This window comes from Artemia franciscana, chromosome 4 (genome assembly GCF_032884065.1).
Source record: "Artemia franciscana chromosome 4, ASM3288406v1, whole genome shotgun sequence".
Classification (NCBI taxonomy): Eukaryota; Metazoa; Arthropoda; class Branchiopoda; order Anostraca; family Artemiidae; genus Artemia; species Artemia franciscana.
The window spans coordinates 33,563,661-33,585,021 of record NC_088866.1 but is presented as its reverse complement, the minus strand read 5'-3'; the positions used below and the strand labels follow the sequence as shown (position 1 = coordinate 33,585,021).

The window sequence follows — 21,361 nt, the reverse complement described above, 5'->3', positions numbered from 1 at the left end:
TTCCAAAACTTGTTATATCTCCTTTTTCTTTGTATTTCCGTTCATTTATCTCCAAATATAATTTGATATGAAGATTTTTTACCTTAAAATTGCGTTGGTCTTATCAACACCAACGAAAACATATTTCTCAATTGATTTGTCATCTTTTAAAACAATAATGTAGTATAATAACTATTAGAAATGTGTATATATGTAATAATAATAATATGCGATAAATAACATGTAATATAATGTTTTTATATGTAACTTGAAATACCAGAATACCACGTATGAATTCTAATATGTAAATATAAAAAAATTCAATATAATAACAACAATAATATAATTAATATAATAACTATTTAATTTCCATAACTCTTATGTAATCTACGCATTTTTTAATCCTTTACTACGACTAACGCTTGGCCTTTTAGGCGAATTCTTTGCACGGTTTTTGTGTCTTTTATGGTGCTAAAAAAACAAACAAAAAAAACTCAAATGGTGGGGTATGGCCCAAACTAACTCCTAAAAATGCCTCTATTTTCGTATATTGCAATAGCATTGTTTAAGTTTGTCCCCAATCGGTAAGAGGGATGGGGATGGTAATTTACTTAGTTTTGAAGAATCTGGACAAAAAAAAATATTAAGATTACATGAAGATGCGTTTTTTGGACAAAAAAAAATATTAAGATTACATGAAGATGCGTTTTTTAGCCTACTGAAATCTAAAGCCAAGTTCGAGAAGGTTGTGTCCATATGTTTATATTTGTATTTCTTTGAAATCATTTTATTTTTGGTTATTTATCTTTTTTTTTAAGCTCCCAAGTTTCCCAATAAAAAACCTAGGAAGACGCCGCCGAAAAATGAACAAATAAAAATAGAAGTGAAACCAATTCCAATGAAAGCAATTGAAGCAAAAGTAGAAGAGTTAGAGGAAGAAATTCCAAGGCGCCAATCCCTAATCAAGGTAATCTTTTCAATTAGTAGGCTAGCATGTTTGGATCTTCTAAGCTAGGCTAGTTTGAGCTACAGTAACAAAACGGCATCAGACTATCATCGATTTATTTTGAATGAAGATCTTCCAGTATTAATAATATATGAGTGTTAAACTAGTTTTTAAAGAGATAGCCGATTGGTTAGCGCGCTAGATTTGGTGTTGCTGCTTGTTACTTGGATTAAACGGGGGGTCAGTGGCGCGACTCGGTAAGCTGAGTCAGAGTCGACCCAGCTCTAAATTGGTACCTGGAAAAATCTGGGGAAGGTAAACAGGAAGAGTGTGTGGAAGCACAGGATGGCTAGACTCCAACCCTATTGAATTTCCTTGCTGTAGGGCCATGAAACAGATCAGCACAGCCAATAGGGATTATAAAATCCGATGCTGTATTCTTTACCTTTTTTAAAGAGCATCGTTTGGTCATAAATATATTCTTATTTTAATCTCCAAATAGGAGATTAAATACGTTTTGACTCAAAATTATCACTTTTGACTGGACCCGTCTGAGGCTATAGCACTAAGGATTGTAAAAGAAATGATAAGATGTTGTTGAGATGAATTTGGAATTTCCAGATGAACCTAAATTTATTGAATTTTTATTACAGGAAGAATTTTGCGAAATTTTAAGCCCAGTTTTTTCGCTTTTATATGGTGTTCTTGTTTCTGATTCAAAGACATTAAATAACAAGATCTTGGTTTTGTGAGGATTTACATAAAAAATGTGGCTTTAAATAGAAGACTGAATCCTTTTCTAACTTTAAACTAAACCATAAACTGAATTTAGAATTTCTAGGGAATTTCCAGAGAAATCTAACTTAATCAAATTTTTTATTCAAGCAAAAATTGCACGAAATTTCAAGCCCAGCTTTTTTTTTTTTATATGGTGCTCTTGTTTCTGATTAAAAACCCACTGAATAACCAGGTTTTGGCTTTATGAGGATTTACTTAGAAAGTTTGGCTTTAAATAGAAGACTAAATTCTTTTTTCACTTTAAGTTGAATCATAAACTGAATTTAGAGTTTCTAGGGAATTTCGAGAAGAACCTAAATTTATCGAATTTTTTATTCCAGTAAAAATATCGCGGAATTTTAAGCCCAGTTTTTTTGTTTTTATATGGTACTCTTGTTTCTGATTAAAAACACCAAATAACTAGGTTTTGGAATTATGAGGATTTATTTTAAAAATTCGGCTTTAAATAGAAAACTGAATTCTTTTCTCGCTTTAAACTGAACCATATGCTACTCAAAATATAAACTAAAGATAGCAATGTTTTGAACTTTTACATACGATTTTTAAGTTATGTCGTGTCTTTCAAAAATCCCTTACTTCCATTTGAGATACTTTTAAAGTCAATGTCAACGGAAGTCTAGTAAAATTTTTTATTTCACTTGAAAAAATAATAAAAAGTAAATTAAAGTAAATTTATTTGCAGTCATAAACGCCATCTATTTTGTCTTTTTTTTTATCAGATGTTTTTAAACTTTTTCATAAAAACAACTACTAATACTAATGCCTTAGATATTTTCTCGCAATTTGTCGTTTTATTTGAGAATAGCTTAAGCATCTTAGTCTTGTTTCAGTTGCTACCTAAATATGTTTATTTATTTTTGTATTTTTGGTATGTTTTTGTATGTTTTGTATATTTAGTATGTTTATTAAGTATTTTTAGTTTGTTACTTTATTATTTGTCATATTGTTTCTCCATTAATTGTTATTACTTCTCATAGTATTTCAGAAGAGCTTAAGGCTCTTAATTTTGTTACCATTGTTGCCACATATTAGTTGAGTTTAAGGATCTTAGCCTTGTTAAGATTTTTGTCATATAGCTTATGTGACATGAAAATTATGTTTCATATAACTTAAGCATGTCAACCTTGTTACCATTGCTGCCTAAGGTTGCTTTATCGTAATATATTATTTAACGTGTATTTTCTGAAGTTTCAAATAGCGATTTTGAAAAGGTCATGGATAGTAATGCTTTTCGAGATTGTATTTACTAGAAAGTCTTTAAACATATTCGAAACCTATAAATTATTTTGTGAAAACTCAGCCTCAACTGACCATTCCAAAGACAAACGATCCATTATTTTCCTTGCGGAACTCCCAAATATGCGGGACGTCAAATATGTCCACAGATTGAAAAGCTGAGGTAAGTCTAGTTTGAAAAAAAGAAAACATATGATCTGTTACTAATTGATATGCGAAGCGCTTTATATTCAATGTAAATACATCATAAATAATATGCATCTTGTGTCGGCAAGATTTTTAATCATGGCAGGTAGAGCAGTAGGGAACTCTCAAAGCTGTCAAATTACTTCAGATTAGGATAGGAAGGACAATTAGCTCAGCGGCGGTGGTTCGAGATTTGGCACCTTTTGTCTCTCACCGAGCTGAAATTATGATCGACGGTCGCATCTATCTAGGATAAATCAATGCAAAAGAAGAGACTATTCGGGGAGAGGGGGAATAGTTATGGTACTTTCGTTTCCTACCAAGCGAAAATTTTTAATAGAAACTAGCCTCTATTTAGAACATACGTACGTGTAAAAAAACAAATACTGTATCTGTTTTGCTAAGACTGCAATATTTTTTTTTTAATCGCAGTTGTGGTTACAATCAGAAATGGTGTCATGTCTACCTGTCAAAAATAATTTTTGTTTCTTAATCAGATAGAATTTGATCAAATTTTACTATATTACCAAATTTTATTTTCAGCCCTGTCATAGGCCACTGGCAGTGGGGTCGCCTGCAAAACCCAAAGTTCTACCGATTATTCCTGATTTGCCTCCACGGTCACTGAAATTAAGTGCAGCAGCATTAGCTGAACAGACCTTCTTGGAGAAGCTTTACAAATTCATGAAGAGTCGAGGTACTCCTATTGATAGACTCCCAGTAATTGGCACAGAGAAGTGTAAGTGGTTTTCAACGTATCCACGTAAAATAACAAGTGTAGTATAGTTGCCTACAGTATATTTGACACACAAAAACATGCAGGGCCATGGCTACAAAAAAAAAGAAAAAAAGAACAACATACATAAGCTATTAAGAGAGTCAATTAAACGACTGAGCAAAACAATTGAAACAAGAAAAAATACCATTCAAAAACATTATAATAAAGAAACATATAAGGCTTCACAAATGATGCTTTATTTTATATTTTATCAAACGAGTAAGGTAAGGTTTGATCGTACAACAAGCCAAAGAAAAGGAACGGGAAAAACATTTAATGGTAAAAAAAAAAAAAAAAAAAAAACAGTTGAAATAGCATAATAAAGATATTTTCTATTTGCATACTTCTTTTAAGGAATTCTTTGGAAATTTCTTAAGTAGAACAAAATATGTCACATCGGCTCTGATGCTGTGCTGAACAAAACAAATACACAGGAAAAGCTTGAAATATAAGAAAACTAAACAAAACACTCAAAATGAACAAAAAAGTACATCTAAATCGGTATTTGGCATGCATTATTCAGAATTTTTTGTTTATTTAAATCTTAATGTTCCTTTTTTCTCAAAACTTACCACAAAGGCAAATTTCCTAATTCTGACAAATTTTTTGATCTATTTACCCCCCCCCCCCCATAAAAAAAGATGTATTATCTTCTCAACCAACCTGTTTTACAGGCGACACTAGAAAACAGCTTTATCTTTGCTTTAAAGTTCTTTCTGCAAAAGTTTTCTGAGGCAACTCTGTAGCGCCGCCCAAGTAAAGATGTGTTATTTTTTCTTCGACCGCTTTAGATTGAAGAGAAACATTTAGATTACTGTAAAGAGTTTAGAGGAAATTCGTTCTGTGACAAATGGAAAGTTTAGAGTCGTTTTTAAAAGTCAAAAGGGATCGGAGGATATTAGCTCCCTCCTGCACCCATTTTGCTATACCAATGATTACTATAGCCTGAGTGCTATAAAATAATGTCATAATTTTTCATCTGTAACTCTTTTGCCCAGTAATGGCGCAGTGAATTAGTTCAGGTTGGTAATAAAGGGCCCAGAGTTATAACTCAGTTTTAGCAGCACAGAGCTAGGCTGTGGATTTGATTCCGATGCTGAGATTATGCAAAAGCGTATACATATTAATCCAAACAAGAAGAAAAGCAAATTAAACTTTTGTCGAACATGCGGTCGTGTTTTACAAATTTTACCTATGATTGGTCAAAAACTTGGTTAAGAAAAAAAGTCAGTTGATCAAAAAAACTATTGGTAAAATATTTGATCAGAGACAATTTTTGCCACAGTTCGAAGTGGTCACTGTGGCCAGTCCATGTGGCCACTATGCGAAGCAGCCTGACTCTTGTCCAGAATGTATTTCAGTCCGAGATGCGACTACTTACAGTAGACATGCGGAAATAGGCGCCTTGTTCACAAAATCTTCAATTCGGATGTTTAAAATAGATAAGAATTTTAAAATTCAATTTACAAATGGGATTGTTAAAAAAAACGTGCGAATGAGATCAGTTTAATATATTGGTTGACACATTTTCTGCTGATTTTGAAAACATTAAAAATTTTCAAATTTCTGAAATGGTAGAAGCCAATGAAGGTCTTTATTATCCAACAAAAAAAAAAAAAAAACTTTACTGAAACTGAGTAGTGACATGACTACCTACTTTTTGAATAGCTGTCATCAGCGGGAAAATGTTCTATATATAACTCATTAAAAAATTGCCCAAAATTGACCAAATAGATCTGAAGACTACCCCCCCTTTTTTTCTATGCCAAAAGAAAGCTAAGTGATGGGATTTATTTGATCTGTTCAAATAACTCGTTTTGTTTTTGTATTTTTTTTACAATTTAAGGGAATCCTTTAAACTATGACATTTGTTTAGAAAGAGAGAAAAATGAAGAAAAGAGAAAAGAAGTTGTTTTTACTTTTTCCAGTTGAAGGAATGTTCTTCAAGACAGGAACTGTCACATGGAAGAAACTACTTATGTTATTTTTCTTTGTTTTGTATTTCGAACTTATCAATTTCTACAAACCTTTTGGGATAATTTAGAGGAATTTCGAATCTGCTGTTTTTCTGAATATTTCAATGGAAAATTGACTGGACTGTTTAATGTATTTTACTCCAATCCGAAAGGGGGCTCAATGACCCCATGGTTTTACCTCTAACATTTGTAAAAAAAAAAGCTTAAATATCTGCTAATGACAATTCGTGTATCCAATGGAAACTGAAACTCTAATATCTTCGTTGAAATTCTCTCGAAAGAAAACGATTCTTTAAATACCTATCTGAAAGAAGACTGTTGACGCTTTACTGCAAAAACGCACTTTATCAATTCAGCAACATAAATATATTTTTTTTGGATAATTTGGATTTTGGCTTTTGGAGTGGAAACCCTGTTCAGTTGTGATTATTGTTACTTCTATAGTTATATCTTGTGATTCTTAAAATATTTCTCTTGTGCTGTAATGTTTTTTTTGCCTTTGTTCTTCTCCGTTTTTTGGAAGTTCGGTTGCTATGGACTTTAAAGAAAGCATAAGTGTTTATAGATAATTTCTTTATGTAATCTTTATACAGAAGTTGAAAAAATTTTCAAGGTGTTTTTTTTGGCAGTGAATTTTGTGTTATTTTTTCTAAAGTTTAGCACAAAAAAAGGGAATTATAGTGCAAAAATTGTGGTTACTAGAATTAATCTCATTAGATTTTGTAATTGAGCTCAAAAAGTTGCATTAGAAAGCACTTCCTCGACTTTTTTTCACCTTTTTTGACGCCCGAAAAGCCAAGTTTGGAAATTAAATTGTCCTTCGAGGGAAAGATTAAAAACTAGTTTAGCTCAGAACTTAGACATGTGTGGGTGGTATAATAATTATCCATCAGAAATAGCTAAAACTAGCTTTTGTTTTATGTAAGTTCCATTTTCATGTGTATTCGTTACTCTGTCAGCTCTATCTAAGTGAATGGATAAACAAAGAAAATAACTGATTCCCTCACCGTCTCTGTAAAAAGCCTCTAATTTCTATCCCTTCCTCCAAAATAGAGGAAATCCTACTGTAAAAGGTAGAAGACACGTGGTAGATACTACTTTATTAATTTTGAATGTTACTTCTAAGTTGTTCATCATTTTTAGTGAACTTGTACAAATTCTACACAGTCGTGAAGAAGGTTGGTGGATACGATGCTGTTGGGACAAAACGACTTTGGCGGCGTTTATATTTAGAAATGGGAGGGTATTGCAGTAATAATGCTGCAGCAACGGCAACTAGGAAGCAGTATGAAAGGTAAGCAAAGTTTATACACTTCTTTCTGGAAGTAAGTTGGGTAAATTTGAATGGCTAATACAGGGGTGTCAACTGGAGGTCGGAGGGGCTATTGCTTCCCTTAATTTTAAAGTATGACTTGGTTGGTTTTATCATTTTTGATTTTTTTTTAATCTTCATTAAAGAAATCACCCTTTCTCAAATTTCAGCGAATTGGCTCCACTGGGCACACTAGTGGGTCTAACAAATTTTTGATCAATATGGTATAAGACTTTTCTCTTTCATGATTGTCTACAACAAATCGTTCACATTCCTTCATTGTTGAGTGAATGACATCTAGCACTATTGCCTTGTAATGTAATAATGGGGTAAAAAAAATGAATAGAGGCAAAAAGAATCCGTATGTAGTTGAGTAATTTTTGCTTCTTTTGCGTATAACAAATAAGCCAAAAAACGTCAAAAACTGAGCAAACAAATAAGCTAAGAATATGGCACTACGCAGTTTAAGAACCTGTAGTGTTTTTTGAAGGTTAAAAAAAAAAAAGTTTTTTTTCCACTGAAATTAAGGAGCAACATTAAAGCTTAAAACGAACAGAAATTATTACGTATATGAGGGGATTGCCCCTTCCTCAGTACCTCTCTTTACGCTAAAGTTTGACTTTATTACAATTATTTAAGAATGACTCCTGATACACAAGAACCGTTTAAATAGAATTATAAGCTTTTTACAAATTCAAAAACACTTTAGTGTAAAGAGCGAGGTACTGAGGAGGGGGCAACCCCTTCATATAGTAAATAGTTTCTGTTCGTTTTAATTTTTGTTATTGCTTCTTACTTTCAGTTGAAAAAAACTTATTTTCTTTAAATATAATTTCTGATCGTTTTTTTTAAAAAAAAACCGGGAAATCCGGCTGTCTCTCCATGAAAAATTCAGGTAGTTGTCTATTAGGTTGCTCCTTACTTTCAGTTGAAAAAACTTGACTTTTTTGTTTAATTTCTAATAATTTTTCAATTAATGCTGGGAAATCCAGCTTCTCCTCCCATGGAAAATTCTCTTCCCCCCACAAAACTTATCCATGGAAAAATTCTCCCCCACCAGAGAATCTCCTCCCCCCAGAAAATATCTTTATTCTTCCCAATAACCAATTTTATATGTAAGCAATGGGCAAAATTCATAAATTGCAGTCCTTCCCCTGGAGGCTTTGGGGGGTCAAGTCATCCTCAAAGACATAATTTTTAGATCTCTCGACCATGCTGAAAAAAATGGCTATCTCAAAATTTTGATTGGACAATTTTGCTAAAAAATGGGGGTTGGAGGGGGGGGGTAGCTGCCCTCCAGTATTTTTAGTCACTTAGAAAGGGCGATGAAAATTTTGATTTCTGGTCAAATGAGCCCTCTCCTAATCTTCTAGGATATCTAGTTCGATACGATCACCCCTTAAAAAAAAAAAAAAAAAAAAAAAAAAAAAAAAAAAAAAAAAAAAAAAAAAAAAAAAAAAAAAAAAAAAAAAAAAAAAAAAAAAAAAAAATCACATTCTTGTATAAAGGAGCTTGAAACCTCTACAGTATGGTTCTCTAATATCCTTAATCTCATGGTGTGATTTTATATTAAGATTACTTGATTTTTAAGGGATGTTTCCCCCTTTTTCAAAAATTAGGCAAATTTTCTCAAACTCGTAACTTTTGATGGGTAACATTAAACTTGGTGAGTTTATATAGTTTGAATAAGCATCAAAATTCGATTATTTTGATGCATCTATTATTATCGAGACTGTTTCCTACAGTTTCGGCTATTATTGAGCCGCTTAGCTCCTTACTTACAGTTCGTTACCACGAACTGCTTGATAGTTGCGTTTTGGGAATCAATAGATTGTTAGTGCTTTAATGCGTATGGCTAAAAGTGTTTTCAAATTTAATGAATTGGTTTAGCTTATTTCTTTTAACGATTGAGCATGGCAGCACTGACTAAAATGGTATACTGCTCTAAAGTTTCAGTATTTATAAATATTTAAAAGAAAAATCTTGTAAAATTGTGGTTTTCAGGTGTGAATAGATCTAAGATGGCTTCAGGGGGGCAAAAATTGTTTTATTTTGATATTCTTGTTACTTCAAAGCTTTTTTTTTAGAATTTCAGCATTTGATATGGATTTATTTACCAGTTTTCAACACAATTTAGCCAGGATGAAAATGAATACATCACTTGATGTGTTCTATTATGCTCTTTAGTAGTTTGATTATCGATTCTGGGGGGATTCCATCTTTAGCCCTTAATCGGGCCACAAAAGGCAAAAGTAGCCCATTGTAACCAAAATTAAAAAAGGGCGCTTCTAAAACGTTTTAACGTCAATATACTTGCAGTTACAATGATATTAAAGACTATTGAAATTATGACAAATATTTTGCAAAAACTGTTCTTAACAACATTTTCTAAAAAGCATGCTCGATGAATAAAAAGACATTTTTAAAGCAATTTTAATTTCATTTTATTTTGTGCGCCAGACTTTTGGTCCATTTATACTAACCATTATTCTATACCACAGACAATCAAATTGTAGTGTTCCGCACAGACACCCATCTTCAGCAAAAGTTATTTTAACTATTCCAAGTATTTGGGACGTCACTCATATGAAAAATATTGGAAAAATTCGAATATACAGAAAACATACTAGTGAAGAATACGACACTACAAGGCCTGAACCCGCGATCTTCGAATTGCAAGTCCGATGCGCTATCGGATGCACTATTCCTCTCGCGAAGGAGGCTTGTAGATCAAAAGGAAATAGAAGAATAATAAACGCATATGAATGTGACGTCGTTTAAATGAAAAATGTTTTTCCAAAATTAAGGCTCTAAACGAATCTCCCAAAATTGATGGTCTATTTTGGTCATGCCAGAAAAAGTCCCCCCTCCCAATGACGCTAGATCCGGTCGGGATTTAAATTAAGAGATCTGAATTACGAGGTCCTTCTAAATATGAAATTTCATTAAGATTCGATCACTCCTTCGTAAGTTAGAAATACCTCAATTTTTTCTAATTTTTCGGAATTACCCCCCACCCCCAACAACTCCCCCAAATAGAGCGGATCCGTTCCGGTTATGTCAATCACGTATCTAGGACTTCTGCTTATTTTCCCCACCAAGTTTCATCCTGATCCCTCCACTCTAAGCGTTTTCCAAGATTTTAGGTTCCCCCCAACTCCCCCCAATATCACCGAATCCGATCGAGATTTAAAATAAGAGCTCCGAGACACGATATTATTCTAAATATCAAATTTCATTAAGATCCGATCACCCGTTCGTAAGTCAAAATTACCTCATTTTTCCTAATTTTTCCGATTTAACCGTCCCCCCACTCCCCCGCAGATGGGGAAACGACAATTTCTAATTTAATCTTGTCTGTTTCGTGATACGCCTGCCCAATTTCATCGTCCTAGCTTACCTGGAAGTGCCTGAACTAGCAAAACGGGACAGACAGACAGACCGACCGACAGAATTTGAGATCGCTATATGTCACTTGGTAGATACCAAGTGCCATAAAACCTGTTCTTTGGTTCCTGGAATATGTTCATGTATCGAAATTACCTGGAAAAGAGGGATGGTTAAGACGGTGAAATTTCCATACCACCACCTAGTGATATGAATACGGGAATCAATTTCAATTCAATCCAATTTATTTCCAAAATGGCAGCGGACAAGCCGAATATTTGTTTAGCCGTTAAAACATAAATATGTATATAATCTATAGTCAACACTTATGAAATAATTTAAAATAATTCTGATCATCCACTTAAAATCAGTACACAATAATTGACTAGCCAAACTATAATAAAATATAAGTACCAAATTAAAGCAGCAGACAAGACAAATATACGTTTTAGTCGTCAAAACACAAATACATGTACAATCTATAGTCAACAATTATGAGATAATTTGAAATAAATCCAATTGTCCAGTTAAAATTAATATACAATAACTGACTAGTCAAAATATAATATAACTAACGAACTATAGCTACTGCTATTCTTGCTTACTAGCAGTAACGTTATAAAACTTGACAAATGAGGGAACAAAGCTTTTCAAATGTGTTTCAAGACACATTGATTGGCTGTATACGAGGTACAGCTTCTGCCACTGCTCTTGCGGGTCTTACTCGATGTGGTTTGAAATCAGAGGGCAGTATGGATCGATGGGAATCAAAAGCACGCTTTACGTCGTTTCGTCCCAGGATTAATTGAGAACCACAAAATCGACAGTCAATTTTTCTTAAGCCTACGTTCAATAATAGCCTACACCTCACTTCTTAATCCTCTCCCCCTCCCTCCTGTCTGGTGCATATAATAGTCTAAAATGTAGTCTATGGATTACTAGCAGTATACATTTTCCAATCTAATGTTCTGTATTGTATTGATCCTGTACCCTTATTATCTTTTAGATTTTTACTTCCATTTGAACGACATATGATTAGTCAATCACTTGATGCTGAAAAGTCCAATTCAACAAAAAGCCCCAGTTTACAACAGCCTAAGCCTAAACAGGTATGTCCGTCTGTTCGGCTTAATTTGGTTTTATCAAAAAAAAACTTTCAAGTCTCTTTCTAAAATCTTCATTCTTTTAAAGTTCTCTTGTTATCTTTATTCTTCGCTGTCCCTGTTCTCATCTCTACTTTTCCTTGCACCCATCTGTCCTTTTTCTCAGCCACTCTCTCCTTTTTTCGTAGTCTCTCTCTCCCTTCTTTCTAGCCTCTCTCTCCTTTATCTTAGCCCCTCTCCTTTTTTCTTAGCCCCTGTCTTCTTTTTACTTAGCCTCTCTCCTTTTATCTTAGCTCCTTTCTCCTTTTTTCTTAGCCCCTCTCTTCTTTTTTACTTAGCTTCTCTCTACTTTTTTCTTAGCCTCTCTCTTTTTTTCTTAGCCTTTATCTCCTTTTTTTTAGCCTCTCTTGCCTTTTTAGCCTTTCTCTCCCGTTTTCATAACCTCTCTCCATCTCTCCTCTTTGTCTTCTAGTTATAGTCCTATATTTTCTATTTATTTGTTAATTTTTTCTGCTAAACAGACAGTTTAGTGCATGTGCACAGTTTTCTTAAGCCTGATAAATTCTCTGAAGAAAAAGCTGTGTTTAGTTTTGCTGCTTTATTGATACTTTTTAAGTAGTTATTTTGTTTTAGTATGCTATTACGATGTGGAGTGGGGAAAGATTGAGAGGGTTGCCGTTTTATTTGTTCAAACTCGAAACATTGTATAACCTAATGTCTAAATACCCAATTTTACGGGCGTTAAACCTATTTACTAAACGATGGGTTCGCTTTATCAGGCCCTATAATAAAGAAACTAAGTTTCTGACCGCGCTGTTGGTCTATAAGAATATGTATCTCAATCCTGTCTTGTGCCACTCTAATTAGGTTTTATGCAGGTGATCCTGCCCCTACCCTTGAACAAAACTCTGGTTATAATAAATATTTTACACTACAAGAAAGCAAAGAACAAAGAAAAAATTAGTTAATTCACAGCCATTAAAAAAATATTTTGGCCGTACCGTCATGGCAAAGTATCAAAACATTGTGGTCAGCTCAGTGGCCAGGTGTCCTCAGCGCAAAAAGAATAATAAAAAGTAAATAAGGTCCATTATGCGGATGAAAATGACAAAGCTAGAAAAAAAAAATCAGAACGAAGAGTCATCTCTAGTAAAAAAAATAATCAATGTTAAGGTTTGTTATTCAGTCGACTTATTTATTCTTTACAAACAAAGCATGAAGCTCAAAAAGCTCACTGTGAGCAACCTGAGTGAAGGCTAATTTGGTCTTGTCAAAGAGAGAGACTATAAAACGTGTTGTATATATTCAGTGTATTCAGTGGCGCCAATTGGGAGAGGGAGCTTTTGCCCGTACTTCTAGATTTCTCGCCCCCTCCCCATATTTTGAAAACCTTTCTTTTGTATTTTCATTCAAAAACATCCTTTTTTGGTTTTCTCATTGAAAAAATAAATCTTCTCCTATATTTTGAAAAATGCATCTTACCCCTTTTGCCACCCAACCTTTTCGCAAGTTTTGCCACTGAATGTATCAAGCAAATAAAAAGTTATCGAGTTTTTCAGTGCTGCATTTATTCAGTGGTGCCAATTGGATGATGGGGTGTATGTCCCCACAGCTAAATTTCTTGCCATAACCCCATTTTTCAAAAAAAAACTTTCTTTGGTATTTTCATCGAAAATGAAACATTTTTCTTTATTATCTCATTGCTAAGGCAGGATTACTTCTCCTTTACATAAAAAAAAAAACATTTTGTACCCCCTCCTTCACCCAACCTTTTTGGGAGTCGATGCCACTGAATGTATTTGGCAAATGAAAAACTATAGAATTTTTAAGCTTTAATGAGCTGGATGTGTTTAGTGTTGGTAATTGAGCGAGGGGGTGTTAGTCCCCCACGCCAAGATTTCTTGCCCGCCCCCTTCGATTTATAGAAAAACAAATATTTATCTGATATTTCCACTGAAAAGCGCCCTTTTTTATTTTCACACGGAAAAAAACAAATCCTCACTCCATATTTTGAGAAACGTATTTTGCCCCCAACCCAACTTTTTCGTAAATTGATGCCACTGAATGTATTCAGCAAAGCAAAATTTTTAAGCTTCTTGATGAGTTTCCTCTTCATCGGCAGATTAAGAGTGACAACTTTAATTAATCTAATGTGCGATAGTGTGAAAGAAGTGAAAATGCATATTATTTTGAACCAAAAATAATTTATTCTAATGAAAGTTAATGTGAATAATTCGATAAACGAACTTTAGAATATGGTTTCAATTTATGAATATGATTTTACTCCCAACAGTCAGCTCTGATAATTCCAGTTCGCGTAAATGTTTAAATATAATGCATAGTTCATATTGATAAGTCGACAGTGACCTGAAAAGGTTCTAGCGGAAATTCGGAATTATCGAGTAAAAAACTTCAACTATGTGCTATATGGCTAAAAATATGAATTGAGATCAACTCACGATATTTTTTTTTGGGTGGGGGAGGGGGTTCAAAATAATTTTTTTTAAATCTGGGGGAATTTTTTTTTTCAATGAAAAAACAATAAAAAGAGTTTTTTCGATGCAATGCGAAAAGAGTAGCTCTTCGAAATATAGGAGGGAGGAAGAGATGTTGGCTAAAGTCTCAACTTCATTTCTTATAATTTCCTGCTATACAAAGATCTGAAATACCTTCAGTGAGCCTTTGAGTACATGACGTTTGTCATTTATATATATTGTAAATTTTGGCATCTCATAAATAAAGGGGCTAAGTCTTTAGTCAAATGATTTCTCCCTATTACCAGTCACCTCTTGAGTACGTAAATGCTCCTTTCGAATCGTTAAGATATACTGGTTGGAGCTTCACCATTTTGAAGTGCACACTCTGAAGTTTTTTAATCTTTTTCTATAATATACAATAATGCCATCTATTTTTTAATTACTTCAAAGTAGATGTCATAAATCAACCACAAATTCTCGAATGCCTTCAAATTTTCAATTAACACGCGTCTTTGAAATTTTAGTAGTCTTTCCAGAGCCTTGATATTTTACACTTGTCTACAAAATTTTAACAGACTTCTGAAAGCCTTGATAGTTTCCACACATTTTTAAGAAGAATAGGACAAGTAGTCAAAAGTAATAAAAGAAAAGAAAAAGTAATCAAATTATGGAGAAACCTAAGGTTTTTTGAAGAGCAAAAACTAAATGGACACCTTTGTTCTAGCCTTGTCTAAAAAGTGGTAATCATGTTCATTTCTGGGACTGATTCAGAACTTGATTCTGAATGATAACATAAATTTACATTGAAAGTTAAGAAAATTTTTAGAAATCAAATATGAGCTGAAATGAAACTAATTAATTCTTGAAAGTGAAAAAGGCTCAATAATTATTATTGAACGAGAAAATTCCATTTTAATTATGTTCTATTGTATAATAACCATGTCAAATATATAATTTTCTTTCAAATTTCTACGCATCTAGTAAATTCGCCAGACGCATACACTGTGATTGGCTCTAGTCTTTTCTTAACCCCTATTTTCCCTATACATTTCGCTGAAGGTCCAAATCTTATAAATTGTCCTATTCTTTTTGGTTAATAGTTTATTATTTATTATTATTGTTTTATTTATTTTATTGTTCAATGTATTATTTACTATATTTATTTTACATTTTATTTATATTATATAGTTTATGTATTATTTTTATTTAGTCGTTGCTTGCATTACTATTTTTGAATGTGCATTGCCTTTATTTGTGCTTCGTAGTCGAATGCTCTTTAGTTTGAAAGCCGTTTTCTATAGAACGGAAGCCTGACTTCAAATGGTCCACAACTATCAACCCGATCAACACGCAATAGCAGTCCATATCTCGGCCGAAAACGAAGAAGGAAAAATAAAAATCCAACTAAATTGGAGAAAGAAAACCTGGAGCAAGAGACAGAAACGAGTTGCTCAGTTGCTAAAGTAAATATTGATGAAATTGATAGTACACCCCAGATACACCCCATTACACCTCAGATTAAGCAAAGCACTCAATTGGGAGAAAAGGCTGTGAAAGAAATTCCTAAACCAATCGATGGAACCCCAGTAGAAACATCACCTAAAGCTGTTAACAGAGGTTCTGTAGAAGCATCTCTTAAAACAGCTAATGGGAGCTTTAATATGGCTATAACCGTACCAAAGGAACAGGTAACTCATTGGGTGTGTCCGGGATTTTGGGTGCAGTAATTCCAAAGGTGTTATGTGACGCTTTTTGTTAGAGTGATATTGTTAATTTTACATCCTCGATCAATTGATTTAATCAAATTTCCTATAGCTTCGCTGGGTCTCAGTAATTATTAATAAACAATTTTTCAGACTACGCAAACTTTCTTAAACAGCTTAAATGTACAAAGTGAACAGTGATTAGTTTTTTAGTTTTAAAGTTCTACCTGTTTTTGAAATATTTTTTTTAATTTTAATTATAAGATTTATTGGAATTTCTTTTTCTTTTAAATGCGTTATATCTGTTTTTCTCAAATGCAAAAATAGTTGAAATTTTGGAATTGTTTTGTCTTGTCTTAAAGATGGAAAAGAGATCTTTCATTTGTTAATAACGATAAAAAACAACAGGTATTTTTTTGTGTTGTCACTTTCCAATAAATTGGATTTATGTCCTGGGTTGGGCAATATAGCCCTAGCTGTATCTAGAGGGGGGGGCTTCCCGATTTTCCCCTTCCCCGGAATGCTTGTCCGACTCGTATAAAATAAGAAAAATGTATATAAACAAATTTTGATTCGTTTTGTAAAGTTCCTTTTTGTGCCCCCCCCCCCTCCCAACGAAAATTCTGGATACGGCCTTGGTTGTAACTTACAGCCTTTTAAGCTACTAAAGCTGATTTGCTTTCGTCTTCTTGGAATAAATTATAAAATTTGCTTGGTTTAATTGCTAAGGAGATCTTGGCATCGTCAGTTTAATTGTCAATATCTTAAATCGAGTCTTTGCTTGCTTCTCTGTATTTGTTTGCTAACATTTTGATTTTTTTTTTTTTTTTTTTTTTTTTTTGCACTGAAATTTGATCCATAGGACTAAGAAAAAATATTCAAAGCCAGGTACGGACATATCCATGATTTTTGTTCATGGGACTATATTTTTTAGGGGGGGGGGATAAAGGCCATACTTGGGACTATTAGGGGCAAGGGGGGCTGGTAGAAAAGCGAATATGATATTTAATAAATGCTTCAATAAAATATCCAATCGTACTATTCTTTTTTATAGTGTTTTCTTCAGAGGAGCCGAAACCCTGCAGTAGTACCAAGAAATTACCATGTTGTGACACGAAAATTAGTTGTTTTTTTTTTTAGCGTCATGAAACCCAAAAACTTCCAAAATATAAAGTCATGAAATTGTTTGAAATATGCTAATCTATATATATAAAATATCTATTTATATAAAAACTAGCTGTTGGGGTGGCGCTTCGCGCCACCCCAACACCTAGTTGGTGGGGGTGCTTCGCGCCCCCCCCCAAGCCCCCCCGCGCGCGTAAGTCGTTACGCGCCATAATAGTTACGCGCCATTGTAGTTGTGTCCCTGTGTCCCACCTGTGAATATAGATAGATATATATATATGGTTTTAACTACGTAAAACTTGCGAATATACAACATTCTTTGCTGTCCCATTGTCTTTGCATATAAATAGATTGTCAGGTTTACCGACTCTTGAACATGCAACATATAATGGTCCATGGGAAAACAATCTGTATTCAGATCTATACCTCATGATTCTAATGATTGCCCTTGAGCTTTGTTGATGGTGATTGCTAATCGACCATTCCCTGTCCCGGTGTCCCGGTCGTCATTTACATCCCCCTGTTTCCCCCGGTGTCCCCGTTGTAGTTGTGTCCCTGTGTCCCGGTCGTCATTTATATTCCCTGTGTCCCGGGTCCCGGTCGTCATTTGTATCCCGGTGTCCCGGTCTGTATATACATTCGTTTTTTAGTTTTGTTTTTCTCCTTTATTTTTTTCCTTTTTTTTTTCTTTTTTAGCTTATTTAGATTTTTAGATTTTTTAGTTTTTTTATTAGTTTTTAGTTTTTTTTTCTTTTTAGTTTTTTTGTCCCGGTCGTCATTTATATCCCCCTGTTTCCCCCGGTGTCCCCGTTGTAGTTGTGTCCCTGTGTCCCGGTCGTCATTTATATTCCCTGTGTCCCGGTCGTCATTTGTATCCCGGTGTACCGGAGTTGTGTCCCTGTGTCCCGGTCGTCATTTATATTCCCTGTGTCCCGGGTCCCGGTCGTCATTTGTATCCCGGTGTCCCGGTCTGTATATACATTCGTTTTTTAGTTTTGTTTTTCTCCTTTATTTTTTTCCTTTTTTTTTCTTTTTTAGCTTATTTAGATTTTTAGATTTTTTAGTTTTTTTATTAGTTTTTAGTTTTTTTTTCTTTTTAGTTTTTTTGTCCCGGTCGTCATTTATATCCCCCTGTTTCCCCCGGGTCGTCATTTATACTCCCTGTGTCCCGGTGCTTTGTTGATTGCTAATCGAACATTCCTTTTGTCCTGGTCGCTTTCTCTTTGAGTGTCGTCATTTATTTTTTTCTTTTTTAGTTCTTTTAGTTTTTACCTTTTTTAGTTTTTTTTAGTTTTTAGTTTTTTTAGTTTTTTACCTTTTTTTAGTTTTTTTAGTTTTTTTTAGTTTTTTAGCTTTTTTATTTTTTTTATTAGTTTTTAGTTTTTTTGTAGTTTTTGCCTTTTTTTTAGTTTTTTTAGTTTTTTAGCTTTTTTATTAGTTTTTAGTTTTTTTTGTAGTTTTTGCCTTTTTTTAGTTTTTTTAGTTTTTTAGCTTTTTTATTTTTTTTATTAGTTTTTAGTTTTTTTTGTAGTTTTTGCCTTTTTTTTCTCTTTGAGTGTCGTCATTTATTAGTTTTTTCCTTTTTTTTTTTAGTTTTTTATTGGTTTTTACCTTTATTTTAGCTTATTTTTCAGTTTTTTCCTTTTTTTTAGTTTTTTTTATTTTTTATTTTTTTTAGTTTTTTACCTTTTTTTTAGTTTTTTTAGTTTTTTAGCTTTTTTACTTTTTTTATTAGTTTTTAGTTTTTTTTGTAGTTTTTGCCTTTTTTTAGTTTTTTCAGTTTTTTTTTTAGTTTTTTATTGGTTTTTACCTTTATAGTTTTTTTAGTTTTTTAGCTTTTTTATTTTTTTTATTAGTTTTTAGTTTTTTTGTAGTTTTTGCCTTTTTTTAGTTTTTTCAGTTTTGACGTCACCTGATCCAGTTTTTTCAGGTGACGTCACCTGACACATCCATCCATCCATCCACAGACAACTTATTTTTATATATATAGATAAGTTGTCTGTCTGTCTGTCTGTCGAGTGACGTCATTATATGACGTCTGAATTTTTTCATCATATACCAATTCAAAAACGAATGTATTCAAGCCGAAGTAGCTGAGTTGGTAAAGCGTTATGTTCCAGGTTCCAGGTCCGAGAGGTTCCAGGTTCGAACCTTGGCTTTAGCATTAATACAAAAGATGAAAAAAAACTAAAAAAGGTAAAAACTACAAAAAAAACTAAAAAGAAAATACTAAAAAAAACTAAAAAAGCTAAAAAACAAAAATAGGTAAAAAACTAAAAACTAAAAAAGAAAATAAAACTAAAAAAAAGGTAAAAACTAAAAAGAAAAAAAACTAAAAACTAATAAAAAAACTAAAAAAACTAAAAACTGAAAAAGAAAAAAAAATAAAAAAAGGAAAAAAACTGAAAAATAAAGGAGAAAAAGAAAACTAAAAATCGGGACACAGGGAATATAAATGACAACCGGGACACTCAAAGAGAAATTACAGACTGGGACACTGGGACACAAATAACGACCGGGAGATATAAATGACGACCGGGACACTCAAAGATAAATTACAGACCGGGACGAAAGTATAAGGCTGAGCTTTTGTGCAGAAGCTTGCACAGTTGAAAAAAAAAGAATACATATTTATTGTGTCCTTTTGGCGAAGCCATTATTTTGTCTTTGACTCAATATTACTCTTATTCAAAATCTTCGAATACTAAAAATATTAGCCAAAATTTTCAAACATTATTTATAACCAAAATCTTCAGACAACATTAACAAAAATCCTCAGATAATAACAAGCATTAGACAAAATATTCAAACTTTAGCCAAACTGGAACTTGCCATCGTGATAGTGGATTCACAGTTGTGTGTGTTATATTTCTGGTCATAGTGGGTTAACTAAGAATTTGTACAGTAGAGGAACTTAGGGCTTATGCTTAAATTCATATGCTTCTTTGTTGGTTAGGCTTTGCCTGCTTTTTACTTTGCTTTAGTTCAGAAGTATGCAGCATGCTCGCGATTGCTTTTGGTAAGCAATTGGTAAGCATATATAAGTCTAGATTATCTGTTTTTCATAAGTAGATCACCTTGAATCTCGCAAGCTTATGGTTAAGCAAATTCCCAAGTAACTTCTGAATCTCAGTTGAGGTTTGAAAGCGCTGGTCCTGCTATAATAAGAAGAAGAACATCAGAAAACGAGGACTTTTTTCAATATTTCTCTTGAAAGTGCATCCCGCCTCTCTTTTGTCATCTGCAACCACTAAAGAAAAAGAAAAAAAAGAGAGGAAGAGAAAGTGGGAATAGACTTAAACCAAAAGTTTGCTTCGGCATTACTTTTCTGCAAAAAAGAAAAAAATAAAGTAAAGAAAAAACTTCCACTCACAATGCTCTACGTTATAATAAATGGTCCGTAATAAATTAGAAAAACGTAAAATTTTGCTAATTTTAATGTCCTTTCTTGTCTGAGGAAAAAGAGGGGGAGAGAAAAGAGGTAGAAGATTTTATTCCCAGTGGCTTCATCTCGTGGATGCATTTGCATCTTTTTGGAATAAAAAAAAAGAGAAATTTATTGCATTGAAAACCCAATTAGTACTTTTTGGATAACAAATTTGAACTTGTAGTTACTTACGTTATTTTTTTTCCAAACCAGAAAAAAACGTATCAATACATCCTTAAGTCACATAAAACGACAACTATGCCAACATGGAGGAAATATATCTCGTGATATGAATAACGTTTATTAACACTAAAAGCCTTTATAGGCCATGAGTAATGTAGTAATTCATTTCCTTATAAGTTTAAAAAAAAAAAAATCTTGATTCTCATCTAAATAAACCAATTAACAAAATGGTTGATCTATGAAACATCCACACCAACCAACCTTCCCAGCTTCTTTATTACCAAAAGGTTACTTCTATTACATTATACGCCGCAATGTCTACATTGTCTACAAATCTCCTACATTTTAGGTGAAAATCAAATAATTTTATTTGATATGCCTGTCTCTAGTCAATTGCTGATTGCAAGGATTCAAATATTTATCTCTATTAAAATATGACTTTGTAAATTTGGTTTTAGGCGTTTACCCCCTGTAAAATACCCTCCCATGGAAAATTTCCCCCTCCCTTGGAAAATACCCCCCTCCCGTGGAAAATAAGGCTTTCCAAATTTGAAAATTTTATTTGAGCTTTGTTTTTTATTTTCCGTGGGAGGAAGGAGTTTTGGTACTTGTATATTATACGCCACTCACTCAGGTTTACGCTGTTGAAAACTTGAGAACAAACCGGTTTCTTCGTTTGTTTCTTTCAGCTTAGCGTGAGACAAGACAAAGACAAGTGACAGAACAGATGGGAAATATATATAGC

The 21,361-nt window shown here is 33.1% G+C and overlaps 1 protein-coding gene across 5 annotated transcripts in view; it reads left to right on the top strand.

The window, feature by feature from the left end:
* Positions 1-21,361, top strand: part of LOC136026330 (AT-rich interactive domain-containing protein 5B-like) — a 106,633-nt gene that overhangs the window by 81,148 nt on the left and 4,124 nt on the right. For 2 of the 5 annotated variants that reach the window (XM_065702754.1, XM_065702755.1), the window contains exons 5-9: positions 798-946; positions 3,689-3,884; positions 7,043-7,193; positions 11,605-11,707; positions 15,480-15,866. In XM_065702754.1, the coding sequence (XP_065558826.1) occupies positions 798-946; positions 3,689-3,884; positions 7,043-7,193; positions 11,605-11,707; positions 15,480-15,866 (986 nt within the window). The remainder of the gene's footprint in view (positions 1-797; positions 947-3,688; positions 3,885-7,042; positions 7,194-11,604; positions 11,708-15,479; positions 15,867-21,361) is intronic. The other 3 variants (XM_065702757.1, XM_065702758.1, XM_065702756.1) reach the window with 2 other exon arrangements.